The sequence below is a fragment of the Labrus mixtus genome, chromosome 15, assembly GCF_963584025.1.
Source record: "Labrus mixtus chromosome 15, fLabMix1.1, whole genome shotgun sequence".
NCBI classification, from domain to species: Eukaryota; Metazoa; Chordata; class Actinopteri; order Labriformes; family Labridae; genus Labrus; species Labrus mixtus.
In genome coordinates this window covers 14,780,751-14,802,871 of record NC_083626.1, presented here as the reverse complement: position 1 = coordinate 14,802,871, position 22,121 = coordinate 14,780,751, and the positions used below count along the sequence as shown (strand labels likewise).

General features: G+C 40.2%; 2 protein-coding genes across 4 annotated transcripts; one reads left to right on the top strand and one right to left on the bottom strand.

Annotated features, from left to right (window-relative positions):
- Nucleotides 1-71: 71 nt before the first annotated feature.
- On the bottom strand, nt 72-4,463 carry dnajc22 (DnaJ (Hsp40) homolog, subfamily C, member 22). 3 transcript variants are annotated; one of them, XM_061058693.1, is made up of 5 exons: nt 4,296-4,463; nt 2,507-2,689; nt 1,324-1,915; nt 935-1,227; nt 72-823 (listed from the first exon to the last, which is right to left on the bottom strand). In XM_061058693.1, exons 3-5 carry the CDS (start codon nt 1,853-1,855, stop codon nt 647-649), a joined length of 1,002 nt encoding a protein of 333 aa, XP_060914676.1. In that variant the 5' UTR covers nt 1,856-1,915; nt 2,507-2,689; nt 4,296-4,463; the 3' UTR covers nt 72-646. The 3 variants fall into 3 exon arrangements, with proteins under 3 accessions (XP_060914676.1, XP_060914677.1, XP_060914678.1); XM_061058694.1 differs by having other exon boundaries at nt 2,507-2,668; XM_061058695.1 differs by lacking the exon at nt 2,507-2,689.
- lmbr1l (limb development membrane protein 1-like) lies at nt 3,710-16,042 on the top strand. Its single transcript, XM_061058692.1, has 17 exons — nt 3,710-3,930; nt 9,387-9,471; nt 10,984-11,017; nt 11,372-11,511; nt 12,085-12,188; nt 12,307-12,430; nt 12,522-12,590; nt 12,681-12,745; nt 12,873-12,945; nt 13,055-13,141; nt 13,239-13,315; nt 13,405-13,482; nt 13,574-13,647; nt 13,810-13,900; nt 14,000-14,066; nt 14,850-15,011; nt 15,558-16,042. The coding sequence occupies exons 1-17, from the start codon at nt 3,868-3,870 to the stop codon at nt 15,641-15,643; spliced, it is 1,479 nt and encodes a 492-aa protein (XP_060914675.1). The 5' UTR covers nt 3,710-3,867; the 3' UTR covers nt 15,644-16,042.
- Nucleotides 16,043-22,121: the final 6,079 nt, after the last annotated feature.

Sequence of the window (22,121 nt, the reverse complement as noted above, 5' to 3'; positions counted from 1 at the left end):
CGGGAACAGGTGGTAGAAATGTGATGAAATTTACTCTTACAGCCAATAGAAGAACACGTTATAAAATAGCCTACTGTGCAGGAATAACTTTATTGAAAATAGCCTGCAGGCTATTCGCTGTCCAGGAAGCTGGTTACATTGAATCAAATAATGTGCCACATCAATTAGAAAATGTTAATAGTCTATTCCTCATCCAGAAATGCTAAATGACAGTGCAACCTCTTTTTGGCTTGTGTCGTTATAGGCTACCATTATTACACTGTTATGACATAGGCCTATTTCAAGAATTAAATGCTGCAGCATTCCCAGTGTGCGGTTAAATGATATGTGTTTGAAGTGGTAGCGTTTTAATAGAATATAAGCAGACATTTAAATATAAGTAAAATGTTCTGATGGAATTGTATATGATGCTAATATAGCTATAGCACCACAAGGTGGCGGCAAACTTCTGTTTGACACCAACTCTGCCAAGTAACAAATCAAAAAACTGTGGATGTCTAAAAAAAAAAAAAGTAAAACACATGCAAGTCACTGATCGTGATCTGCTTTTAGATTTTCATCAAAAATAATGAGTGAGAAGACAATGCAATCAAGAGTCTCACTGTTGAGCAACTATTCAGGACAATCAGTAAATAATGAAGGGAAACTATTTGAATCGCTGAGGTCTGTGGTGTTGAAGAAGGACCTCATAAGCCTCATGGACCCTCACAAACATTGCCTCAGCATCCTTGCTTGGATTGTGGTCTGGATGCCATTTCTTTGCTTGCTCCCTGTAGCTGCGGGTTATCTCTTCAAGAGAGGCTTCTACTTCCAGTGAAAGTACCTGCAACACAAACACATCACATAAAATATTTGGAAATTATGACTTCACTTCCTGGAGATGTTCTATATAATATCCCTTTTATTTCCTTTCCGGAGTTATGAGATCGCTTACCTGAAGTGCCTCTTTTTCCTTCTCAGTGTATTCCTTGAGCAGTATGTCCAGTACCTTCCTCCAGGCCTCTTCATAGTAGCCCCCTCCAGTAATAACACACAATATCCGATATGGCATTAGAAGTATGTACTCCAATACACTTCTGAGCCAAGGCAAAAACCAGAAAAAGTCTAGCAATGCTGCAAAACAGTCAGACAGGTAGTACAGTGTGGCTGTGGTGTTATGGAAAATACAGTAACCCAGAGGAGCAGAGAAGGCCAGCCAGGCTAGACCAAGCCTGTAAAGCCTTGGACCTGGATGAAAGACACAAATGTTGTTACGTGAGCATGCCTAAAACATTCAGACCAGTGAACTATCAAGGTGTTGTTGTCATATTAGCGTGATCTTACCTAGTTCCTGTGTTGACCCAGGTGTTCGTGGAGGTTTGAACCTGCGATGCTTTGCTGCAGTCACACTGGCAGCCAGGCTTATAGGGAGAGGTGAAAATGAGCTTCCATAGAATATTGGAGAGGTTATGAGACAAGTAGTCAACGTTTTTTGGAGATCAGAGGTCTGCTGGCCAATACTGGACACCAGGTGCACCCCTGCACCCACACAGAGAGGCAGAACGATCAGGTAGAAGAACCTGAGGGAGTTCAGTCCGATCACAGCCACGATGCCGAAGTAGATCCCAACACACACCTGTCCAGCAAATCTGACAGGGCCTACTGATGGAACTCTTCTTTCTTTCTCTGCATCTTGATTGACCTCTCCAACATATGCAGGAATACGTAAAACCTCTCTGACCCAGCCAAACCCAAATCCACCAATGGTTAGCATCCACAACAGAGCATGGCTGTCTCTTCCTAAATATAAATGGTGAAGGCCCAAAGGCCCACCTACTGCCCACAAAAAGTAGGCCACCATTACACTTTTTGCCATCCTTTGGCCTGTGTGGATCAGTCCTTTTGAAGGTATTTAGAAGTCATCCTTAAAGAATACCTGAAATTAAAGGAAGATTTTAGTCTAAACTCAATACAAAACTTTGTGTAAAATAAATCAAAAATCTGTGGAACCCTGAAAATAACTTTACTGTCTTTTTTTGTGAGGGCCTGTAGCTTCCTCAGGTTTGCCCAGCACCATCCTCTTGACAAAAACATGGTACCTGAATGGTTCTAATTTATATGCAAGTCAATCTAGCTGTCTGTGTTATTAGATTATGATAGTGTAGTTGTAATTCGTGTTGAAGCTGTGCGTGCTGCTGGGACCTTTGCCAGGGCTTTTTAATCTCTGTGATCCACTCCGTCGGTTAAGTAATATATTATATAAGAGGGATTTAGCTCATCTGTCATTTACTGACATTGTCATTTTGAGTCATTGCGTGATTCAAAACATAGTAGGCTGTTATACTCCATGTCATTCTTTTTTTTAGATAAAAGACATAACAAACTAAGATGTCAGAGGTGGCAACTTTTCTAAAAAAAAAAAAAAAAAACAATCCTTAAGAAAACCAAAGAATAATCGTTTAATCTATACTTTCTTTTAAAATACATCTTAGATCTGGTTTTGTATAAAAATAGCCATGTTACTTACTGGGAACATAATTTCAATCCTTATAACCGATTAATCCTTTCCAATCCTTTCCGTATTGCAGTGGGTGCATGTTGTCGCAACAGTTGGACTTTGGATCATGAAATTATACTGCAACGTCAACTCATGAAGCGCATCAACATGTTGTCCCCTTGCTCATGTGAACTGATGAAGCCAGAAAATCATCTTAAAGAGATATTATGTAGGGATATTATAATGGTGCTTGAATACCTTCATCTGTCTGAGAAAGGAGATGGCATTGTAAACATAAAGAAACGTAATGAAATAGAGCATGAAGAATGGGGAAAGAGCATCATAAAGATATTTCAAATGTTAAGCTATTTTTTGGTATATGTGCCATCTATAGGCCCTATTCATTTAGAAGTAAATCTGTTTTAAAAATATAAGCCTATAGGCTACTTCTCTAAAGCCATCATCTTAGTTATTATGAAAAAAAGTTAACCTGGAGAATATAAAGTAAAGTACTTTAATTGTAGACAAATTGCCCTTGAAGGTTTATGGCCTTATTATATTTTATGATGACAGAATACTGATGCAATTGAGTGTATAGCAGCATTTGATATCTTACATGATGGCTATCAGAGTAACTGTAAAACAAATATATAATCGTGCAATGTAGCCTCACTGGTAGCCTAAAAAGCCTGTTACATGTGACTATTTTGGAGACAGTTTGTGGGGGGGGGGGGGGGGGGGGGGGGGGGGAATCTAAAATGTAGTTCAGAAATAGCCTGTTGTAGCCTATAAAATGGAAATGAAAAGTAAAAAATGAACAAGTTCCTCAGTCAGAATTATAGTACATAGTATAGTATAGTACTTTTGGCCAGGTGTCTTCCTAATTCAAATGAAAAAAAACACAACTACCTACTGATTTACATATCCATTCACTTCTCAACGGTAGGCTTATATGGATAAATCATAATGTAATAAGGCACACATGAGAGCTCAAAACAATGAAATACTTACACACGTCATGAACATTTTACCCTTTATAACATTACCCTCCCTGGTATGTTGAATATGTATACACACCTTTGTACATGAATGACCTTAGTAGATAGATGACGCCGGCCAAATAATTATAGTGATGATTGACAGCTACCTGTCGGGCTCTCCAGCTTTCCTCTCACTTAGCCCCGCCCCCTGGAGACCCCTCCTTGTTTGTGTTTTATCAAAGCTGAGTGTATAGCAGCCGGCTAGCTCAGCCGTTTCTATGCAGCCGGGCTGACAAGCAGCTCACTCACGGCGTTACTTTTATAAAGTGACCCGTGTTTTAAAAACTTTTTAACATGTTCTAACTCTTTCCAGCGCTTTTCAGCCTGAGGATACGGTTATGTTTTTGGAGGATGGAAACGGAGGACGTGTCGGTTAGAGAGCAACTTTTCCACAACCGTGTCAGGGAGACCATAGTGAGTAGCCTACCGCTGCACTATTGTGACCGTCGGTTAATATGCATATGAGGGTCGCCCCTAACAATACAGTCAGCTGTCTAATAAGTACAAGGAAGCCTCTTGGGTTTACTAGTATGGACTACTATTTGTATTTGTTTTTTTCTCGAGTCTTTTCGAAAGTTCATCCCTCAAATTCAGACTGCTAAAAAAGTCGCATTGGACATAAGTAGGCTAACCTTAAACTTTTCTTTAACGTGGCTTATAGGTTTTTTACGGTTTTAATTCATCTTTTCTTGCTATCTTAACCTCTGTGCACACGCTAAGTGCTATATGGATGCAGCTGGTCATCATGCATTTAAACATCAAGGAGCTTACTTACTTACTCAGCATCTGCGAATAGTGTTCTTCTCTTGAGTCACGACCACAGAGCCTCTTCCCAAAACTTCTTTATCTGTGTGCTGTGGTTTTAAATCAAGCTGATCTTCTTCTTCTTCTTGGTCTACTTCACTGTTACTCTGTTTTTTTTGTGCTGTTCTTTCAGAGTGATTATCTATTTTGGGTAAAATCCACAGCCAGTTGAACTTCAGACTCTAAAGGAAGACCAGTTCAGTTACAGCAAGACACACAGATCTTGACCTTTAACCCTTGACAGTGCTCTTAGTAGAGATATTGCTGATAGTGATACCATGTACCATAAGGGACAATGCCAAACTAGACTACACATGTTTGCTGCACACTTCGGAATCAGTGGTTGACTTATCAATTTGTCCTGGTTCTGCTGAACTGTACATAGATAAGAGAGACTAAAGCCTACATAAGTGATGATGTGCAACACTGTGTAATTGTAGATTAGGCTAGCAGACAGATGTAGCCTATGGTTGAATTATACCATATAGGAATAAATATCCTTTAATATTTTGGTGTTCCAGTTTCAAGGCTCTTAAACCATATTTGATAATAAACAACACGTGTTATTTGTAGAACTGAAAGGTTTTTTCTGCTATGACTACTAGTCAACTTTTCTTTTAGAAAATGAAAAGTCTTTATCACTGACTACATCCAAAGTAAAATCACCTGATGGGATAAAGTGTTTGTGATGCTTTTGGAACTGAATGAGCTATCTGTTTGTGGTAAGCTGTCATATTTTGAAATAGACGGTTGTTGCTATTGACTAAATAAATCCATCAACTCCATGCATCACAGGAAGGGTTAGGTTAGTTACATCCACCAGAAAATATCAAACATGTATTCCGATGCACTTCTGTTATCCTGGTTCCTTTGCCCTTAAGACCTGAACCCATGAGATAACACCCCCCTTCTTAAGCCAGTGGCTGACCACAAGTCTCAGACTTACCATCTTTAATCAGTGCTCCCTCTCATGCTGGTCAGCTGCCCCCTGCATCTCTCTGATCATTAATGTATTCATGCTGTTATCAGATTATTTTGAATACGGGAATATGTGTTCGGAAACCCCCCCCCTCCCCCCCCCCCATTACTGTTTCTGAATCTGAGTTATGGTGTTTCATAGCACTTAGACGATTGAAATAGTAAAATATGGCAGGGTAAGATGATAAGTACAAGATAAAATAGAAAAGCAAAAAATACTTGAATTAAACAGTTAAATCTATTCTGAAGTCAAACTGTTTAGTACAAATGCAAAATGCTTTTATGCAGCTTTTTATACTGTAATGGACACTTTATTTATATAACACTTTTGAAAACAGGGTTACAAAGTGCTTTACAAATTGAAACTAAAATAAAAATGTAGGGAAGACAATGATTAAAAATGAATGAAATAGTGAGAAAATAAACAGATACAAATGATATGAAAAGGAAATGAAACAATGTAAAACCACTAAGACTGTCAAAGATGAAAGGGAATAACACAATGTAAAAGAATAACACCATCAAAAGATTAAACTGATCCAAAAAAGTAAAAGATTAAAACAATCAGAGGAAACAGATTAAAACCATAAAAAGATGACAGAGATAAAAGGTAAAAGACATAAAGACAAGACAGTCTGTTTGTTGTCGAAAAACCATCACATCACATCCACTGTTCTTATGAAAGAAGTTTTTTGGAACATTTTCTGTAACATTAAAGCTACAAACACAAACCATCAATGCTAGATTTTAATCTAGCTCTTGTTATGTCATAGCATCCGAAAAGCCAGAATCTGCCTCAAGGTCTTTTGGATGGAAAGCTATTAGGATATGAGAATATTTGTATTAAAATGAATTCTTCTTTTCTTCTTTTCCTGCTTCAGAGTTACAGAAAAAAAAGGCTCCAATTCTAAATATATTTGAATTAAACAACCATGTAAGCCATGCATTCAAACATTGACTTTAGTGTTCTTCACAGAGATGGTTTAGCACACAACAACCAGCTCATCACTGACAAGCTGTTAGTGGCCATGATTGTAAATAGTTTTGAACAAGAGTACCAGGGTGTACACGAGATAATATAAACAGTGAAGCTTCGAGTACACACCCAGAGCCCGCACCCTGTGCCTGGAGGAATTAAGAAGGATCAATGATCAGAAGAATAAATAGCTCATAATAAATAGATACATGGAACACCCAGCATCAGCACGTATTGAGATATCTTAACACGCGAAGTGATCTTCAAAAGTGTGTTTACATGAAATAATTTTATGTAGGAGAAAGAAGAGAAACATTAATCATTATTTTATTCAAGCATTCGATCAAATCTCTTTTCAGAAGTCATTTTTTTAAAGCAGAGGTTATATAATGATTTTGATGGCGGATTACGGCCAAAGCACATTGTCCATGAAGTAATTCATTTTCCTTTTCTCAAAAACATAAATACTAAAATACATACTCACATCTTCAGCTCTACCGTCTCTTAAATCTCGTTTGATTAAGCGATCAAATATTTGCTCTCACATTCCACTCAAATGATCACAACTCTTGAAACGAACGTGCTGAAGCTGGCCGCCTAGTCTCGGATCAGGATGTCTTAGCCCGTGCAACATTTTCAGTTATTACTGGCTGTTCTACAACATCTCAAATAGTTTTACCTAATCTATCCTCTTACTTGTAAACAAAGGCAGTTATGCTTTACCTGAATATGTTTGGTTGGACAAGAGGCGAGGTGCCCCTGAAATAACCCACACTGAGAGAGGGAGTCCACTTGATATTTTGAGGGGGATTTACTGTCAGTGCCAACCTCCAGCTCCTTTTGAAATGGTACAGGAACTGCAAGGTTAGGCAAGATGTGAAAACATTAGAGGATCATTGTTTTGTGCTTGAATCGGCACAAAGATGTTTAGGTAACTCAGTGAATCTTAAACACTCAGTGAACTCTTGGCCCTTGGGCTTGTTGAACACAAAGATGTCTCTCTGTATTCTAGTATACTTTAAACCCTCTTCTCAGTGGCCTGCTACGTGTGCTGCCAGCTCTCAGCTTTGCCAATGAGCACGTGTTCACATGTGTGGACTATATGGGTGTTAATCTGTCACTCCATCCTTTTTTTCACACCACATACAGATTCATTGTTCTCTTTTTCTTGGATTAACCCTCGCTAGCTCTTACAAAATTAGGCTGAATTATTGAACAATTTTGCAGCCTGAGCTGATAAATTGTACAGTCCATTATTGTTATGTGAGGCAGCCAGTGTGAGCCCAGCGAGCATTCACTTGTATACAGAGAAAAATTTGACTTTTTCAACAGATCCACCTTTCTGTTTGATTAAAAAACATGAAATTTAGTTTGAAACAAAACGTTTGCTGGATATATTCGTCAATAGAGGGAATAATAAAGCCATGTTAAATGGGTATATGTACAGCAGGACTCAAAGATATGTGTGAATAACCTTCCTTTGTCAATTGGGCTTAGGAAGTTAGCAGCTGTTAAACTGAAACATACAGCACGATAAAACCAGCCTCTTATGGTCCCCCTTTTTTAACAACGAGTTGCAGAAATGAGATGGCAGCGTTTTTTGTCAGATTTTTCCTCCACTATCAGTTTTCATTTTAAATCTAAAGTGGGTCGACATCTTGTTTCGGGATCATTTGGGAGGAGGGGTAGGCTCATACCTCTGCCTATGTTATGGTGCCATATGAGTGATCCAATTTAAATGTTCCTTTTGTTATAGAATCAAAGAAAAAAGGCGCACTGGAGAGTTTTGACCTAGTTGTCTCTTGTTATGGGACCTTTCTTTGTTTTAACCTCATTCATTGAACTATATGTTACTGTATTATATCATCATCATCTGTGGAAACCTGATACCTTAGGAACAACTCATATCCATTCGAATGCACTCATGATGTTATGTTATCACATTTCTGTCATTCTCGCTCTTTGTTTTGTTGCTGTTGATACCTCAGGAACTAAGTACTACATCCTGTCACCCTTCTGGGCTTCCTCTGAGCTGCCATGCAGAAAAAAGTTTCAATCTATGCGGTCTGGCAACATAAATCATACTATCAGTCCTACACTTTAGTGTACTTCGTCTCTCCACTGTTAAATAAATGCACACACAAAGTATCACAGACTGTCTTCACCCACAGAGGATTAATTTTGATTATTTTGGTGACCCTGAGGGTCTGAAACACTGAGAGTCATGATTGTAGATCTCTAAAACAAAAGTGAGTTCCTGTCATGCTTATGTACTTTGATAGCTAAACATGTTCTTAACTTTAATTGCGGCGACAATACACCGGCAAGTTTGTCTGTCTTTATTTCATTTTAAACACTTATATCCATAGCACCTAGCATGCTGTGAGAAAGAGAGAAGTACATGCACCCAAAGTCAATCTTTGTGCTTTTCTTCTTGAAACACAAGTTCAGCATTCAAATTTGTGTAGGATGTGTCTGTTGATTTGTTTGCATCAACTCGGTGTTGGCAGACTTAATGAAGTGGACAGAACCAGAGTTAATCTTAGAGATGATTTTCTGTCTTCGGGGGTTGCATGTTGAGAGCATTGCCAGACAACAGATTGCTGAGTGAATTTAGGTTTAGCCTATATCTGTTGGCAGATTCAGTATAATTTCAGATAATGATCTTTACGCCCAGCATGGGGGCTGTCACTGGTATCAAACCTTCTCTTACTACCCTTAATCCTCCCTACTTTATCACTGTCCCCCATTTCACTCTTTGTTGAATATATTGGTAATCTTCAGACTCCATCTGTCCCTCTTGGCCTTTGCAAAATGGTGACTGGTCTTGGCTGTTTGCATCTGTTACAGTACATGGCTTGTTTTGATTATTTTCTTTCTGTTTTTTTCTGCATGAAACAGAATGTTCTTTTAAAACAAATGTGTTGTAGTTAAACTAATCTAAATACGGTGCTGCTTCTCAGCAGTGCCGGACTCTATTTGGAAGGTTTCTTTTTTGCAATTATCTCCTAAAGCGAGTAAAAGAAAACCACTCACGCACAACATGTTCTCAAACTATGCAAAGTGTAAAAGATTTTGAAAAAAAAAAGTTCTTTCTTCCTCTTTTTTGCAGATCTGTGTACTCCTGTTTACATGTCTATACATGGTGGCCTACATCATCCTGACCCACTTCAAGAAGGCTGCAGAGTTTGTCACAGGTGAGTTTTAAAGCCATTCTCTTTCTGGATTTTCAACATGCAGCACACAATGACTCCTCTGTGAGAGAGAGAGAAACATCACAGGCTTGTGGAAAACTGCCGGGAGGGGAATTAATGGTGTTGACAGGCATACAGATTGTGTGTGTGTGTTTGTTGCGTGTGTGTGCATGTTTGTAAAAATGCAATATTTATTTATTGCTTAACTATCATCGTTATTCTTTTTAAAGAATTTTTATTGCAAACATTTCTTAAAACATAAACACAGAGGCTTTTTTTGCATTCGTGTAAATGTAGCCTAGGCTTTTACATGGTGCTAAGATTGCAATTTTCAACCTGAGGCCCTGGACCTCGTCTGTCAGAGTCCAGAGGTGCAGAGGGCGTGTTATGTAACATGTAACCACCTCCTCAAGCAGTGTCTCTGTGGAGGGGAGGTGAAGAATGTTGTTACAAGACAAACACAAGTATACTTGTGACTAAAAACCAGCCCCTCCATTTATATGCAGACATCTCAAAGATCTTGAGATTGGACTCATTTTTCAATGTGTTTTTAATTGTTAAGACTAAAGACAATGCAATATAAGTAAGTTAAATAAGTTTACAGTTCTGCAGTTTGACTTGCCAAACTATTACACAATAAATCCAATTACTTATTATTCAAACCAGATGTCGGATATCCAGCCATCTCCACTCTCTGGTTGGAACCTGCAGGACAGCTTTTTTCCCCCTTGTTTAGTTTATTTTCATTTCTGTTAAAGGAGATGAAACCTGCTTTACATTAGCCTGCTGTCGTCTGTGCATCAACAACAGCAGAGCAGTTGTGCCCTGTAGCTAAATGATGGTTGTGCAATATTTTGACAGAGTTGTTTTTGACTCTAAGGAGCCAAGAACTGGTTTTGATCCTCAGGCTTTTTTATCATTATTATAAGGACTGTGGCAGAATCTGCACAGAAAGAAGTAACAAAGACATGCTCAGTGCATTGCATTTCACACAGCAGTTCATACCGTCTAGTTCTCACAAACTATAGCATGTTGCTTAATAATAAACAGAGTTACACTCGTAGAACTGTCCCCTAGATATTCCTAATAGTCCACTCTTTTTCAGCTCATGTCATTTTACTAGGGTCTTGGTCTTGCTTGAACAAAATGTTCCTAACCTGCAACCCCCCCTTCCCCAACACCATACTCTGAGGCCATTGAAACTTTTTCTTGTTTCCTCGACATATGGACTGCCTTCTTTGCAGACTTCACCCATGTACACTATCTGTGTATACAGTAAACATAAACCCCCTTTCTTACGACCGCACAGACTTGATATATGTTTACATTTCAACACTTCGCCTGTTTGCATTTGGAATTATGTCTAAGACTGGATCAGTTAAGTTTTTATAGATAACACGTTGGTTAAGTCTGTGGTAACTTACCCTTCTTACGCCATTGACCTCAAAAACTGTGACAGTGTAAATCTGTCTGATTACAGCTGTAAACATACTTCTATTTATTGCTCTCTTTCAGATGATATCGAGGATGCCACGGTCAACAAAATTGCGTAAGTGAAAACGTATGATTGACTGACCCACAGGAATCTGTGTTCTCTCACTTACTGTGATTAGTGTCAGTGAGAATGGTCAGAGTAGATATCTTAGTCAACCTGACTTGTGTAGCACCCTGAGGCCATTCAGCATGTAGATTTATTGCTTGGTCTTGTTTGTGCCTGTGTAGTTTTTTGCTTGTTGGTTGTGATGAGGTCATGCCAGTGTCACTTCGCCCTTTGCCCCTACACGCTGGCACTGTATTACCTTATCCTGGGCCACCCTTTGATCCAGGCTGTTCTGTTAGACAACACAAAGATCCCAAGCTTCCTTGTGAATTCACTGATATCTTTTCTTTATTTCTCTCCCAGGCTGTGGTTGTGCACGTTCACCCTGTCAGTCGCGGTGTGTGCTGTGCTCCTTCTCCCCATTTCCATTTTGTCCAATGAGGTGCTGCTCACCTTCCCACAGAGCTACTACATGCAGTGGCTCAATGGATCTCTTATCCACGGTACTTTTTTCTTTTTTTTTTATTAGTCCTCAACACCAAACAGTAGATGATCGTCAAAAGAACCAGTGGAATTCTCTCTGTAACTAGCTCAGATTTAATGAGGATCACTGGTAACAAGCTCCAAATCAATACACTACAGGCCTGTGTCCAAACATATCACTATTATAGATACAGCAGCTGTGACCTTGTGTCGTCTTTTTAGAAATGATCCAACTGTTTGCCACCACACTTTACCCCTCCAACTTTATTGAATAACAGGAATTTATTCAATGTTTCCATCCAATTGATTTGTTAGTTGAAGGATCAATAATTATGAAGTCCAAAAGTAAACCTGGTCTGTAGCTACAATCTAATATTTTATACATGTTTTATATATTTTAAGTTGTTGCACAATTTAATTTATTGTGATGGCCAGTCTAGTCCTGCTACTTTACAGCACAGGGTATGACTACACCTCACAGTGGCTGACATGGGGTACTACCAAAATGCTTCACTGCAATTTTAATTCTTAGGAATGTGTTTGTTTTAGACTGATTACTAACATTTCCAACATCTTTCTGATTTTTTTTTTAGGATTGTGGAACCTAGTTTTCCTTTTCTCCAATCTGTCCCTAGTCTTCCTCATGCCCTTTGCATACTTCTTCACAGAGTCTGAAGGGTTTGCAGGGTCCAGAAAGGTAACATTTTTTGGCACTTCCTGAACAAATAAAGCCTCCGGACTCTTACGAACCTTAAATGAGGACTTAAAGTTGACAGCATGTATCAGGTCATAGAACATCTCTTTTGTCTGTGCAGGGGGTTATGGCACGAGTTTATGAAGCAGTGGTGCTGCTCTTGCTGCTGGCTCTGCTCGTGCTGGGCATTGTGTGGGTTGCATCAGCCCTGCTCCATGACAACATAGCCAGGAAAAGTCTCTACGGTGAGTCACATGCATAATAAGTGTATCCCTCAATGAATAGCTGATTTAACAGTTTTAATTTAGCTGCTTACACTCTCCTCTGATTTCTCAGACCTGTGGGAATATTACCTTCCCTACCTATACTCAGGCATCTCTCTGTTTGGAGTGTTGCTGCTCTTGTGTAAGTATATCTCAATTACAATTACATGAGCAGCTCAAGGCTTGAGCAAATTAAACTTTCATACCACCATCTGTGTGTTTCTGTCCTCAGTGTGCACTCCCTTTGGCTTGTCCCGAATGTTCAGTGTAACTGGCAGCCTATTGGTCAAACCGCGGGTAAGTCACGCCCCCAGTGACTTGAACTTAATATTTCCAACTTCATATAGAATTGTCCTTACGTCGGCAATCTTCATGTAGCTGTGAACTGTATTTTTTTAAACGGATGTGTCTTATTCCCCTCCAGCTGTTGGAAGATGTCGATGAAACTTTGAACTGCACCACATTTGAGGAAGACGCCCTCTCTAGGAAACTGAACTGTGAGTGCAGCACCATGAGCACCAACACTCCTTTTCCATTTCTGACAATTCACTTTAAAGCTGGTTCCTTGACATTTTGTTTCTACAATGTATTATTATCTGAATAAAGGTAGCAGTACATCATGCTGGGTTAAACTCAATTTGGAAGCGATGAAGAGAGAGTACCAAGCAGTCCAGAGCAAGCGCATCGCCCTTGGTAAGATTTTCTTGGCAGAATGATCTCTGCTTGTCTAACAATGATGACATGCTCATGTTTTTTAGCTGTAAACTCTGTTTGTTTTTATCCCTGACAGAAATGCGTAGGAAAGCGTCCCCATGGCAGAGAAACTTGGGCTATCCGCTGGCCATGCTCATGCTCCTCGCACTGACGGTACAGGCTTATTTATTGATACTCTAACTCTCTGGTTTATTAACACAGGCGATTGTTTTCATCACTTCATAATTACTCTATCTCCTCAGGTGATGTGTGTGTTAATGGTCTGCTTCAACGTGTTGGAGTTGCTCCTGGATGAGACGGCCATGCCCAGAGGGATGGAGGTCAGCATTTTGCCAAAAGAAAATTCTGGGTGTTGACACAGCAACTTTTTTGACTGTGTAAACTGACATTTGTTGTTTCTATGTGTTGTAGGACCCTCACCTGGGGATGGCCTCCTTCTCCATGTTTGGCTCACTGGGCGCTGCAGTTCAAGTAGTCCTTATCTTGTATCCTTTTTTTTTTTTCACCTTCTGCATCACTATGTGAACCAAGAGTTAACCTGTCATGTCCTTTTGTCATGCTGTTAAAGTCACATATTAAAAATAGTTCCCTCTATTTCTGCATATTTGAAATGTCTCTCCAGTATTTCCCTTAAAAAAAGATTTCAGTTACCTGATGGTTTCGTCTGTGGTGGGCTTCTATAGTTCTCCTCTCTTCATTAGCCTAATGCCTCGTGCACAGGACACCAACCTCACACAGGTACCTGACAGCTCACCTTTAGTCGTGTCTAATCTCACAGTGGCAAACAACCAGCGATGATATGTGGTATATTTGACCTCTGATGTCTGTTGGTTTCAGATGATTGCAAACTGCGTTTCACTTCTCATCCTGAGCTCAGCATTGCCCGTCTTTTCACGCACACTTGGTAAGGATGCAGCATTAACTACAATTACAGAAAAGGCTACAGCTTTTCCTCCAGTGTCATTATTACTTGAAATCTAGGGATTCACAAGTTCCATCATCATGCCATATAACATTGTTTCTTTAAAAATGGTAGGACTTTTGCTGAAGTGAAAAAGTTATTCAATCTGTGGCCACTTTGTATCGATGATATAGGATTGCTGATCATGATCACTGATCCATATTGATGTTTCCTTACACCCCCAACTTATTCTTAGCAAGCTTTAAATGTTTCCTGTGTTTAAAGTGTAAAAGGGGCAACCTTTAGTTTAGTAGATACTGTGTGTATTTTTCTATACTTGTTTGGTTGTGCTGTTGATGTACAATGTTGTCCCATATTAAAGTGCATTTATAAAATAAGTTACTAGTACTTACATTTGCAGTTTAAGAAGCATTTCAAGAAACTGTCGATGTTGGTTTTACATTTAAAAAAAGATTAGGAAAACAAAAACTTGTAAATCTTGGAAAATGGTCTAATGTTTATTTAAATCCAATAGATAACCTGAATAGTGATATACTTTCAGAAGTGGTTATTTGGTCGTTGGTATGTAGTCTGACGTATGTGATAAGAACACAGCTTCTTGTTTGTAGTATCAGAAGTTTCTGAATCAACATTTTACTTGTAGTTTTAGGAAAGACCACAAGAGGGCACCTTTATGCCATGGTCACTTGAGGTGCATGTGAGGCCCTGTTCAGTAGTTCATTCAACAGTATAATACTTTCTTCTGCATCCATTCCTTTCTGTCAGGGATCACACGCTTTGATTTACTGGGAGACTTTGGACGCTACAACTGGCTTGGGAACTTCTACATCGTCTTCATGTACAACATGCTGTTTGCTGGTCTCACCTCAGCCTCCCTGATCAAGACGGTCACCTGGGCCGTACAGAGAGAGCTCATCCGTGCCTTTGGTCAGTCTTATTTCATTTTAAGTCAAGTTGACCTACTTTGTATAAATGAATTTGTGTATGTGGGCATGTGTTGTGCTTAAACTTGTAGCTCTTAGGTATTTGTGTCGTATGTTTTCCCACCTTTGGCCCCATTTCCCTGTGGGCTGGTCTCTCTTCCTCAGATAGAAAGAATACAATTATTTCAGGAAAGTGTAAAGGGACAAGAGTAGTCAGGTCTCCTTGGGGACCTTCAGGCACACCGCCCTAGACCCCTCACAGCCCACACGCCTTCTACCTCTCCACCCAACACAAACAAGAGCTCAGAGCATGGACACACCAACACACACGCACATACACGCAATCCCCTTCCTCACGGCACAGATAGCATCTCTGCACCATGGCAGCTCCTCCTGCAATTTCCCATTGCCTCCCAGCTCACTTTTGTTCTGTGATTAATAGACATTCATGTCATCTAAAAACACTATTTTCTTAGCTTCTCAGGTTTGGAACCCACCTTCTGATTGTGTGTGACGTTATGGTCTTTCCTTTCTTTTTTCCTTTTTCCAGGTCTCCACAGACTGCCTTTGACTGTGTCACGCTCCACCGTCCCCTTTAGACTCCTCCTGGCCAGCGGACTGTCTAAAATCCAGTGAAATTTCCACTTCACCACTGCCTTTTCTAACCTTAAGAAAGTGAGCCACTTCAAATGTGCACCCATTGGATTAAAGGCATTTGCTATTATTTCCCTTTGCCAGTAGATGCATTGGTTGGGCCTTCTGTCAGGAGACATGGAACGATGAGTCTGTCTGCACTGACCAGCAGAGGCTCCAATTGAAGCTGTGACTAATATATTTGGGTCAAATTGAGTGACTTTCGATGACTGCAAGGACAAGTGCTGGTACAAGCATTTAGCTGAGTCATAGTTATGGACTGGAACAAGGGAAAAGGGATCTAAGTCATTTTGGCAGTCCCGTCATAGTGGACAATAATGAGCATTCCCCCTCGAATCATGATGCCTCATGACAAGAGGATCAAGTGGATGACCGTTGTTCTGTCCACACATGTGGAAAGTCAGCAGCGTTCTTTTGAAATATTATATTGTAACTGTGACATCATTTCCTCTTCCTGCTTCCAGGTTAGTTGACGGCTCTCCCTTTCTTCCCCACGCTTTCCTCTCTTAGGTTGTAAAACTATTTTAAGATTGTGAATCTTACTACCATGTGGTCCAGTCTGCACCAGTGTTATGTTAGTTAGTGAGAGGAGGTTGTAGGAGAAATTAGGACTCGGAGTACCCTGTATGTCCGTGGCTCTGTCTGCAGGCTACACAGGGAATATGAGTGAGGAAATCTTGTCATTGCTGGAGCTCTTTTTATTCGTGGGATCAAAAGCATTTTATCTTGTGATTTATCATTGAACAGGGTTTTTACTATTGTAGATGTCAGTACATCTAATGAGTGAGGATGACTCATTTGATAAACAAAAATAGTCTAAAAGGAAAGCTTTCAACGTTGTGTTATGCAAGACTTTTAAATGCCATGTGACACTCAATCAGAGGAACTTCTGCCTTTGACCGATCAAACTGTGAATTTATTACGATTTTTTTTTGGGAAGTGCAATATTTTATAAACAACATTCCACTTTTTAACCTAACCAAAAGCAATTAAAACATTTTTGTATGCTTTCTGTTAATATTTGTGACATGTTTTTTTGATCTCAGTCCTTCATGTTGACATCAGATGAATGTTTAGAGTCGTTCCAGGATGTTTTCAATAAGCAAATGTGACAATCAATGTACGCAATCCTTTCTGATATCAGTTTTATTGCTTTGATAACTTAAGTTCTATTGTGTTCGTCAGCTGTATCTCATTTTGGTGATCCTGTGTCACGGTTTGTCTTTGCTGCTGTATCAGCAGGTTATTAGGTGTCGGTTTGACCAGCAGGGGGCAGTGTCTTTAAAAGCCCATACCATTTTCTCTGAGTCTTGTTAGTTCCTCTTTGGTTAGTCATTATATGTATTATACATGGAACACTCTGAGGTTTACCCATTTCACTTTCTGGGAATTTTCTTTTGGTTTGTGAGAAAACTCTTTTTTATAATGTACAGTTTGTTCCATTATTTATAAGCAGGTTCGCCTCTCTACTTCACATCTCAAGTCTGGAAAATGTAGAATGTGATACAGTTGAGTTAAAAAAATCTTAAGAATTGTTTTCAAAGCTAGAAAATTGTGTTTATTGTTTACTTTTGACAAGCTCTGAGCAGAGTTTGTAACCATCATCATCATTAACAGAGAGCAATAAAAGTTGTCTTGTGTTTTTAACTAGTCTGGTTCACTTGTTCACATCAAGGTGACTTTTACTGTAACCCGCCTCTTTGATGCTGTTGCATTTTATGAACTCTGACTACATTGTGACCATCTGATGTGGCCTGTAGTGGATGTGTGTGTGTGTGTGCATGCGTGTTTGTGGCTGGTCAGGGCGTCTGTCTTCTCCATCCCTCCACCCTTTTGTTGGACTTCTTTAATCAGCAGCAGAAGAAAGCTATATTTTGGCCTGTCTGTCAACGGTGTCCAGCCCCCGACGCCACTACAGCAGTGGCCCACGCTTTCCCCCCATCCGATGCAACCGCCAGATAAAAACCCTACAAATCAGGCGGAAAAGCAACATCCACTCTACTCCTTCATGTCCTCAACACCCACCCACCTCCTTTCTTCCATCCCTTTTTTCATGCCTATTCATTTCCTTGTCTCATTTTTCTGAAGTCAGTTCAAGAAAAGCCCAGCTCTGATTAATTTCTCCCTCTTGATTTTTGTTTGCATTTCTTGTTGTGTTTCGTTGGAAGTCTTAATTAAGCTTATTTAGTTTGGGTTTTGTTTTGCACTGCGTTTCCTTAAACTAAAAGGAAAAGAACTGAAATGTCGCTGTGGCATTAGTGGCACATCTGGGGACTGGCTATGTTCTGAGGAAGTAAAAAAACAAGCCATATACAAGGTGTGTGTGAGGGAGATTAATGCAGGAAGAAAGAGAAGTTTCTTTAATGTGATTAATGTCTAAACAAACTCAGACTGATGCTGTCACAAGTTGAATCAATGGTATGATTCAGAGGTCCAAAATACATCTAAGAATTGAATTTAAAGCTCTTGTGAGGAGTTTTTAGCTGCTTATGAAAATAACTGAAAATAAGAGTCATACAACTTTACGAGCCACAAAGTAAACCAGACTTATCAGGAAGAAGATTTGAGTATTCTTTTCAGATTCTTTTAATGATTTAAATCACTGCCGTTGTCAGAGGAGGAGATTAACAGAACGCTGCCGAAACAGCCTCTTTTTTTTTTTTTTCCCAAGAAAAAAAATAATTGTGAGTTGCATGCTAGACATTCGACACATCGACTGATAACATGTTTGTCATTAAAAACTGCAGTGATCAACAGTCTGGTCCGCGAAGTTAAAATCCCTTTCCTTTTCTCCATAGTGGATTTGATTATTAGCTATTTACCATCCAAGCTAGACTTTCCTCGAGCTACCTGAGTGTGAAACGGTGGTTTATGCTCCTGTAGAAGGCACAAGGTCGGCTTGATATCAACCTCGTTTTAAGAAAAACATGCTGCATTAAAAAATCTGGGAAGTAAACTACACTACCAGCGATCATGGAGTGTCACAGCAAAGTCTCTGGTGGCGCTGGCTGTCACAATGGCAATGTTTCCCGCCCCTCTGCGCTGTATGGATAGTTTCTCCAGGCCAAAAATGATGTCCTACAGTCTTGTACCTTTGCCTTATTCTACGTTTTTAGGGGTAGCAGGTTGTCTTGTTGAGCTCTATACTTACGCATATACAGGATGAGATCAGCAAAGAGATAAGTGATTTACCCTTCATCCACAGAGGGCGCCAAAAGTGACATTAACCAAAAGTTCCTCATAGCAGCTTTAAAGTCATTATTCACTTTTTGCACAAGAAGCTAGATTAGATTTTTCTGTTTTATTCATTCTACATCCACAGTTTCACACAATCTTACATATTAATCAATCAATCCATCTTTGTATAGCTCCCACTCACAAGAAATATTATCTCAAGACCTTTAACAAAAAAGAGTAGGTCCAACATTTACCCTTTGTTTCATACATTTAACTTTGGATTAAGTTGGAGAAAAACACTGGGACAGCACCTCTCCCGACAGCAAAGAATAAGGGACGATAGCAGTGCAATCAAAGTGTCCCAGCAGTCCCATTGGGTAACACACTCCATTGGAGTGGTTGTCAGGCGTATCGGGGGACGAGGCGTGAGACAGGCAGCTTGTAATGGGATGAGATAGGTTATCTTTATTGTCAAAACATACGAATGAAGGGGGGAAAAAGACGCAGATTAGCTTTCCTGACAGTCGGCCGTTTGAAGTTTGTGCCAGAGTGCATTAGGGGCTGTTATTCCCTCGTTTGTAAGCCTGCAAAGACAGAAGCACTCACAGGAAAAGGCGAGACTTGCTCGCTAATCAACTGATAATGGGTCATACTGTCCGTTTGCCATAGATGCCCGACGTCCTGCTTGCACACTCACGGCACACTTGCTTCACACAGTTGACTGGCACAGGCCTTTGAATTGGGTAACTCTGGGTAAATAAATGGCATGGACCCTGTAACCACTTTTTTTTCAAACTGAATAGTTACATTTTAATTACCCAACCAATGTAACCTATAGAGTATGTTATCTTTTTGGGTCATGTCAACACAACGATGTATAGCATCATACCTGACCTTTGAACTACTTGTCTGAGGCCAGGAAGTTCCACCCTTCTCAGTCTATTGTCAAATTCAGTGCAGCATCGCCTCAACCTCAGCTCACTAGTGTTCTTTTCAGGGGCCAAATCAAGACTAAGCAACAAAAACCTGGACTTTATTTTCATATTTTATATCGCTGTGTGTGTTACAACCCAAGTTATCACGACTCATGACACATGATAACTTTTCCTTCTACTTCTTTTAAGACATTTTCTTCAAACGTATTGCAAGCACCGATACAAAGTTACAATACATAAGCCAAGAATCATCTAGAGTGTGCAACCACATCAGCATGCACCACCCTGCTTCTTCCTGCACTGATAACATGCTGAGAGACAGTGGAATGGGCGGCAAAGTGGTGGGCAGCAAGAAAGAACAAGTGTGTGTGTGTGTGTGTGTGTGTGTGTGTGTGTGTGTGTGTGTGTGTGTGTGTGTGTGTGTGTGTGTGTGTGTGTGTGTGTGTGTGTGTGTGTGTGTGTGTGTGTGTGTGTGTGTGTGTGTGTGTGTGTGTGTGTGTGTGTGTGTGTGTGTGTGTGTGTGTGTGTGTGTGTGTGTGTGTGTGTGTGTGTGTGTGTGTGTGTGTGTGTGTGTGTGTGTGTGTGTGTGTGTGTGTGTGTGTGTGTGTGTGTGTGTGTGTGTGTGTGTGTGTGTGTGTGTGTGTGTGTGTGTGTGTGTGTGTGTGTGTGTGTGTGTGTGTGTGTGTGTGTGTGTGTGTGTGTGTGTGTGTGTGTGTGTGTGTGTGTGTGTGTGTGTGTGTGTGTGTGTGTGTGTGTGCATGTGTGAGTGTGTTTTGGGAGAGGAGAGGGAGGTAGTTAGGTGTCAGCTCCTTGACTTTCCTTTTCCCTCCACCAACCCTTCTAACGGCCTCCATCGGAGGAAGTGGATCTAGCAAATTGTCGATTCAGCTCCATAAGACAAGAGCAACACTTGAAAAGTCAAAGTTGCAATTTCTCTTTTCTCATTAAAGAAAGAGAGAGAGAGCTTGCAATTCTATTTTCATTCTCCTCAAGTCACTGACGATTTCCACAGAAGAAGTTCACAGGGATATTTGACCATCGGCCCAGGTGCAAAGCGTCCATTCGTAAAGAACAAAGCAGTGTACACTAACCCAGGCAGGAAAGATCTCGTCTTCTATGCTTTGGTTTTGCAGGAAACCAAACCATTCACCCGGCCATGTACTCCCATCCTGAACTGTGGGAGTTAAACTCTGAGAGCCAGAAGGAGGCAGGGGGAGGCCCGAGGATGGGGCCACCAAAATAAAAACCAATAATAATGACTTTATTTCCATCTGCAACTCGCAGATGTTTGCTTCCTTCCTTTCCCTTTCATGTCAGATAGAAATCTCTTCTCCTGCACGGCGTTGAAGAGAGACATCAGTGTGGGTAATTGTAGATATGAAAGTGTTTGTTGCCTTTTATTTTTTTTGATTGAGTCATTCCCTGCATTTGTCCTGAAGCTTGATATCTCTCATCTGTATTGCTCGAGCCATACTCTAGCTTTCGTCCATGTTTTTCATAAGGACAGGAAGATGCAGCTTCGCCTTGCCACCCCTCCCTACAACATCCTGGGATCTCTTCTGGAAACTTCCTTTGAAAGGATGCCTTTCCATGGTCACTGTGGAGCTCAGTGACCTTTGCTTTACACAGTCGAAAAATGTAAACGTTGTTTATGAATTTCCCTTTTATTTCATTTTTAAATCAAAGGGAACTTTTAGTTGTCATCTGTCATCTTATTTGTTATTCAGCAGCATCTTTGGAACGCAATCACTTGAAAACAAGATATGTTTTGACTTGAACAATTTATTCAACATAGAGAAAGTTTTGTGCACCTCAGCTGTCATTGTGATTAATTGATTGATTGATTGATTGATTGATTATATTTACATCAGAGAGGCCATGATGCATCCAGTCCTCAACTCAACCAGGATGGTGACACTTTTAACCTTTAACCCCCTCATTAGTTTACGCTTCCTTATGTGATTACAGATGTCAGACCCCAGAGACACAGTGATGATTTTCATTCCTGCATTATCTGACACATTTTATGACTCTCCCAGCTATTGTTCTAAGATGGATAAAAATATGTTGATATCGCCATGGGTGTTTCCAGTGGAGAGGTCTTGGGTGCAAAGGGTTCAGGGGGGTTCAAGCTGGCTCCTGAATCACAGGAAGACACCGCTGTAAGTCACAGTCAGAGGGGGTCAAGGCTGGATGATGTGTCCCTCACCTTCAGCTGTGTCTATTAATGGCATTAGAGAAGAGTCATTTTAGTTTGCTGTCCACTTTGGTGGGTGGGATAAGCGAGCAGTAATAAGAGCACGTTGAGTTTCTGCTTGTATAGGCCTAGTTTTGTAGTTGAAGTGCAT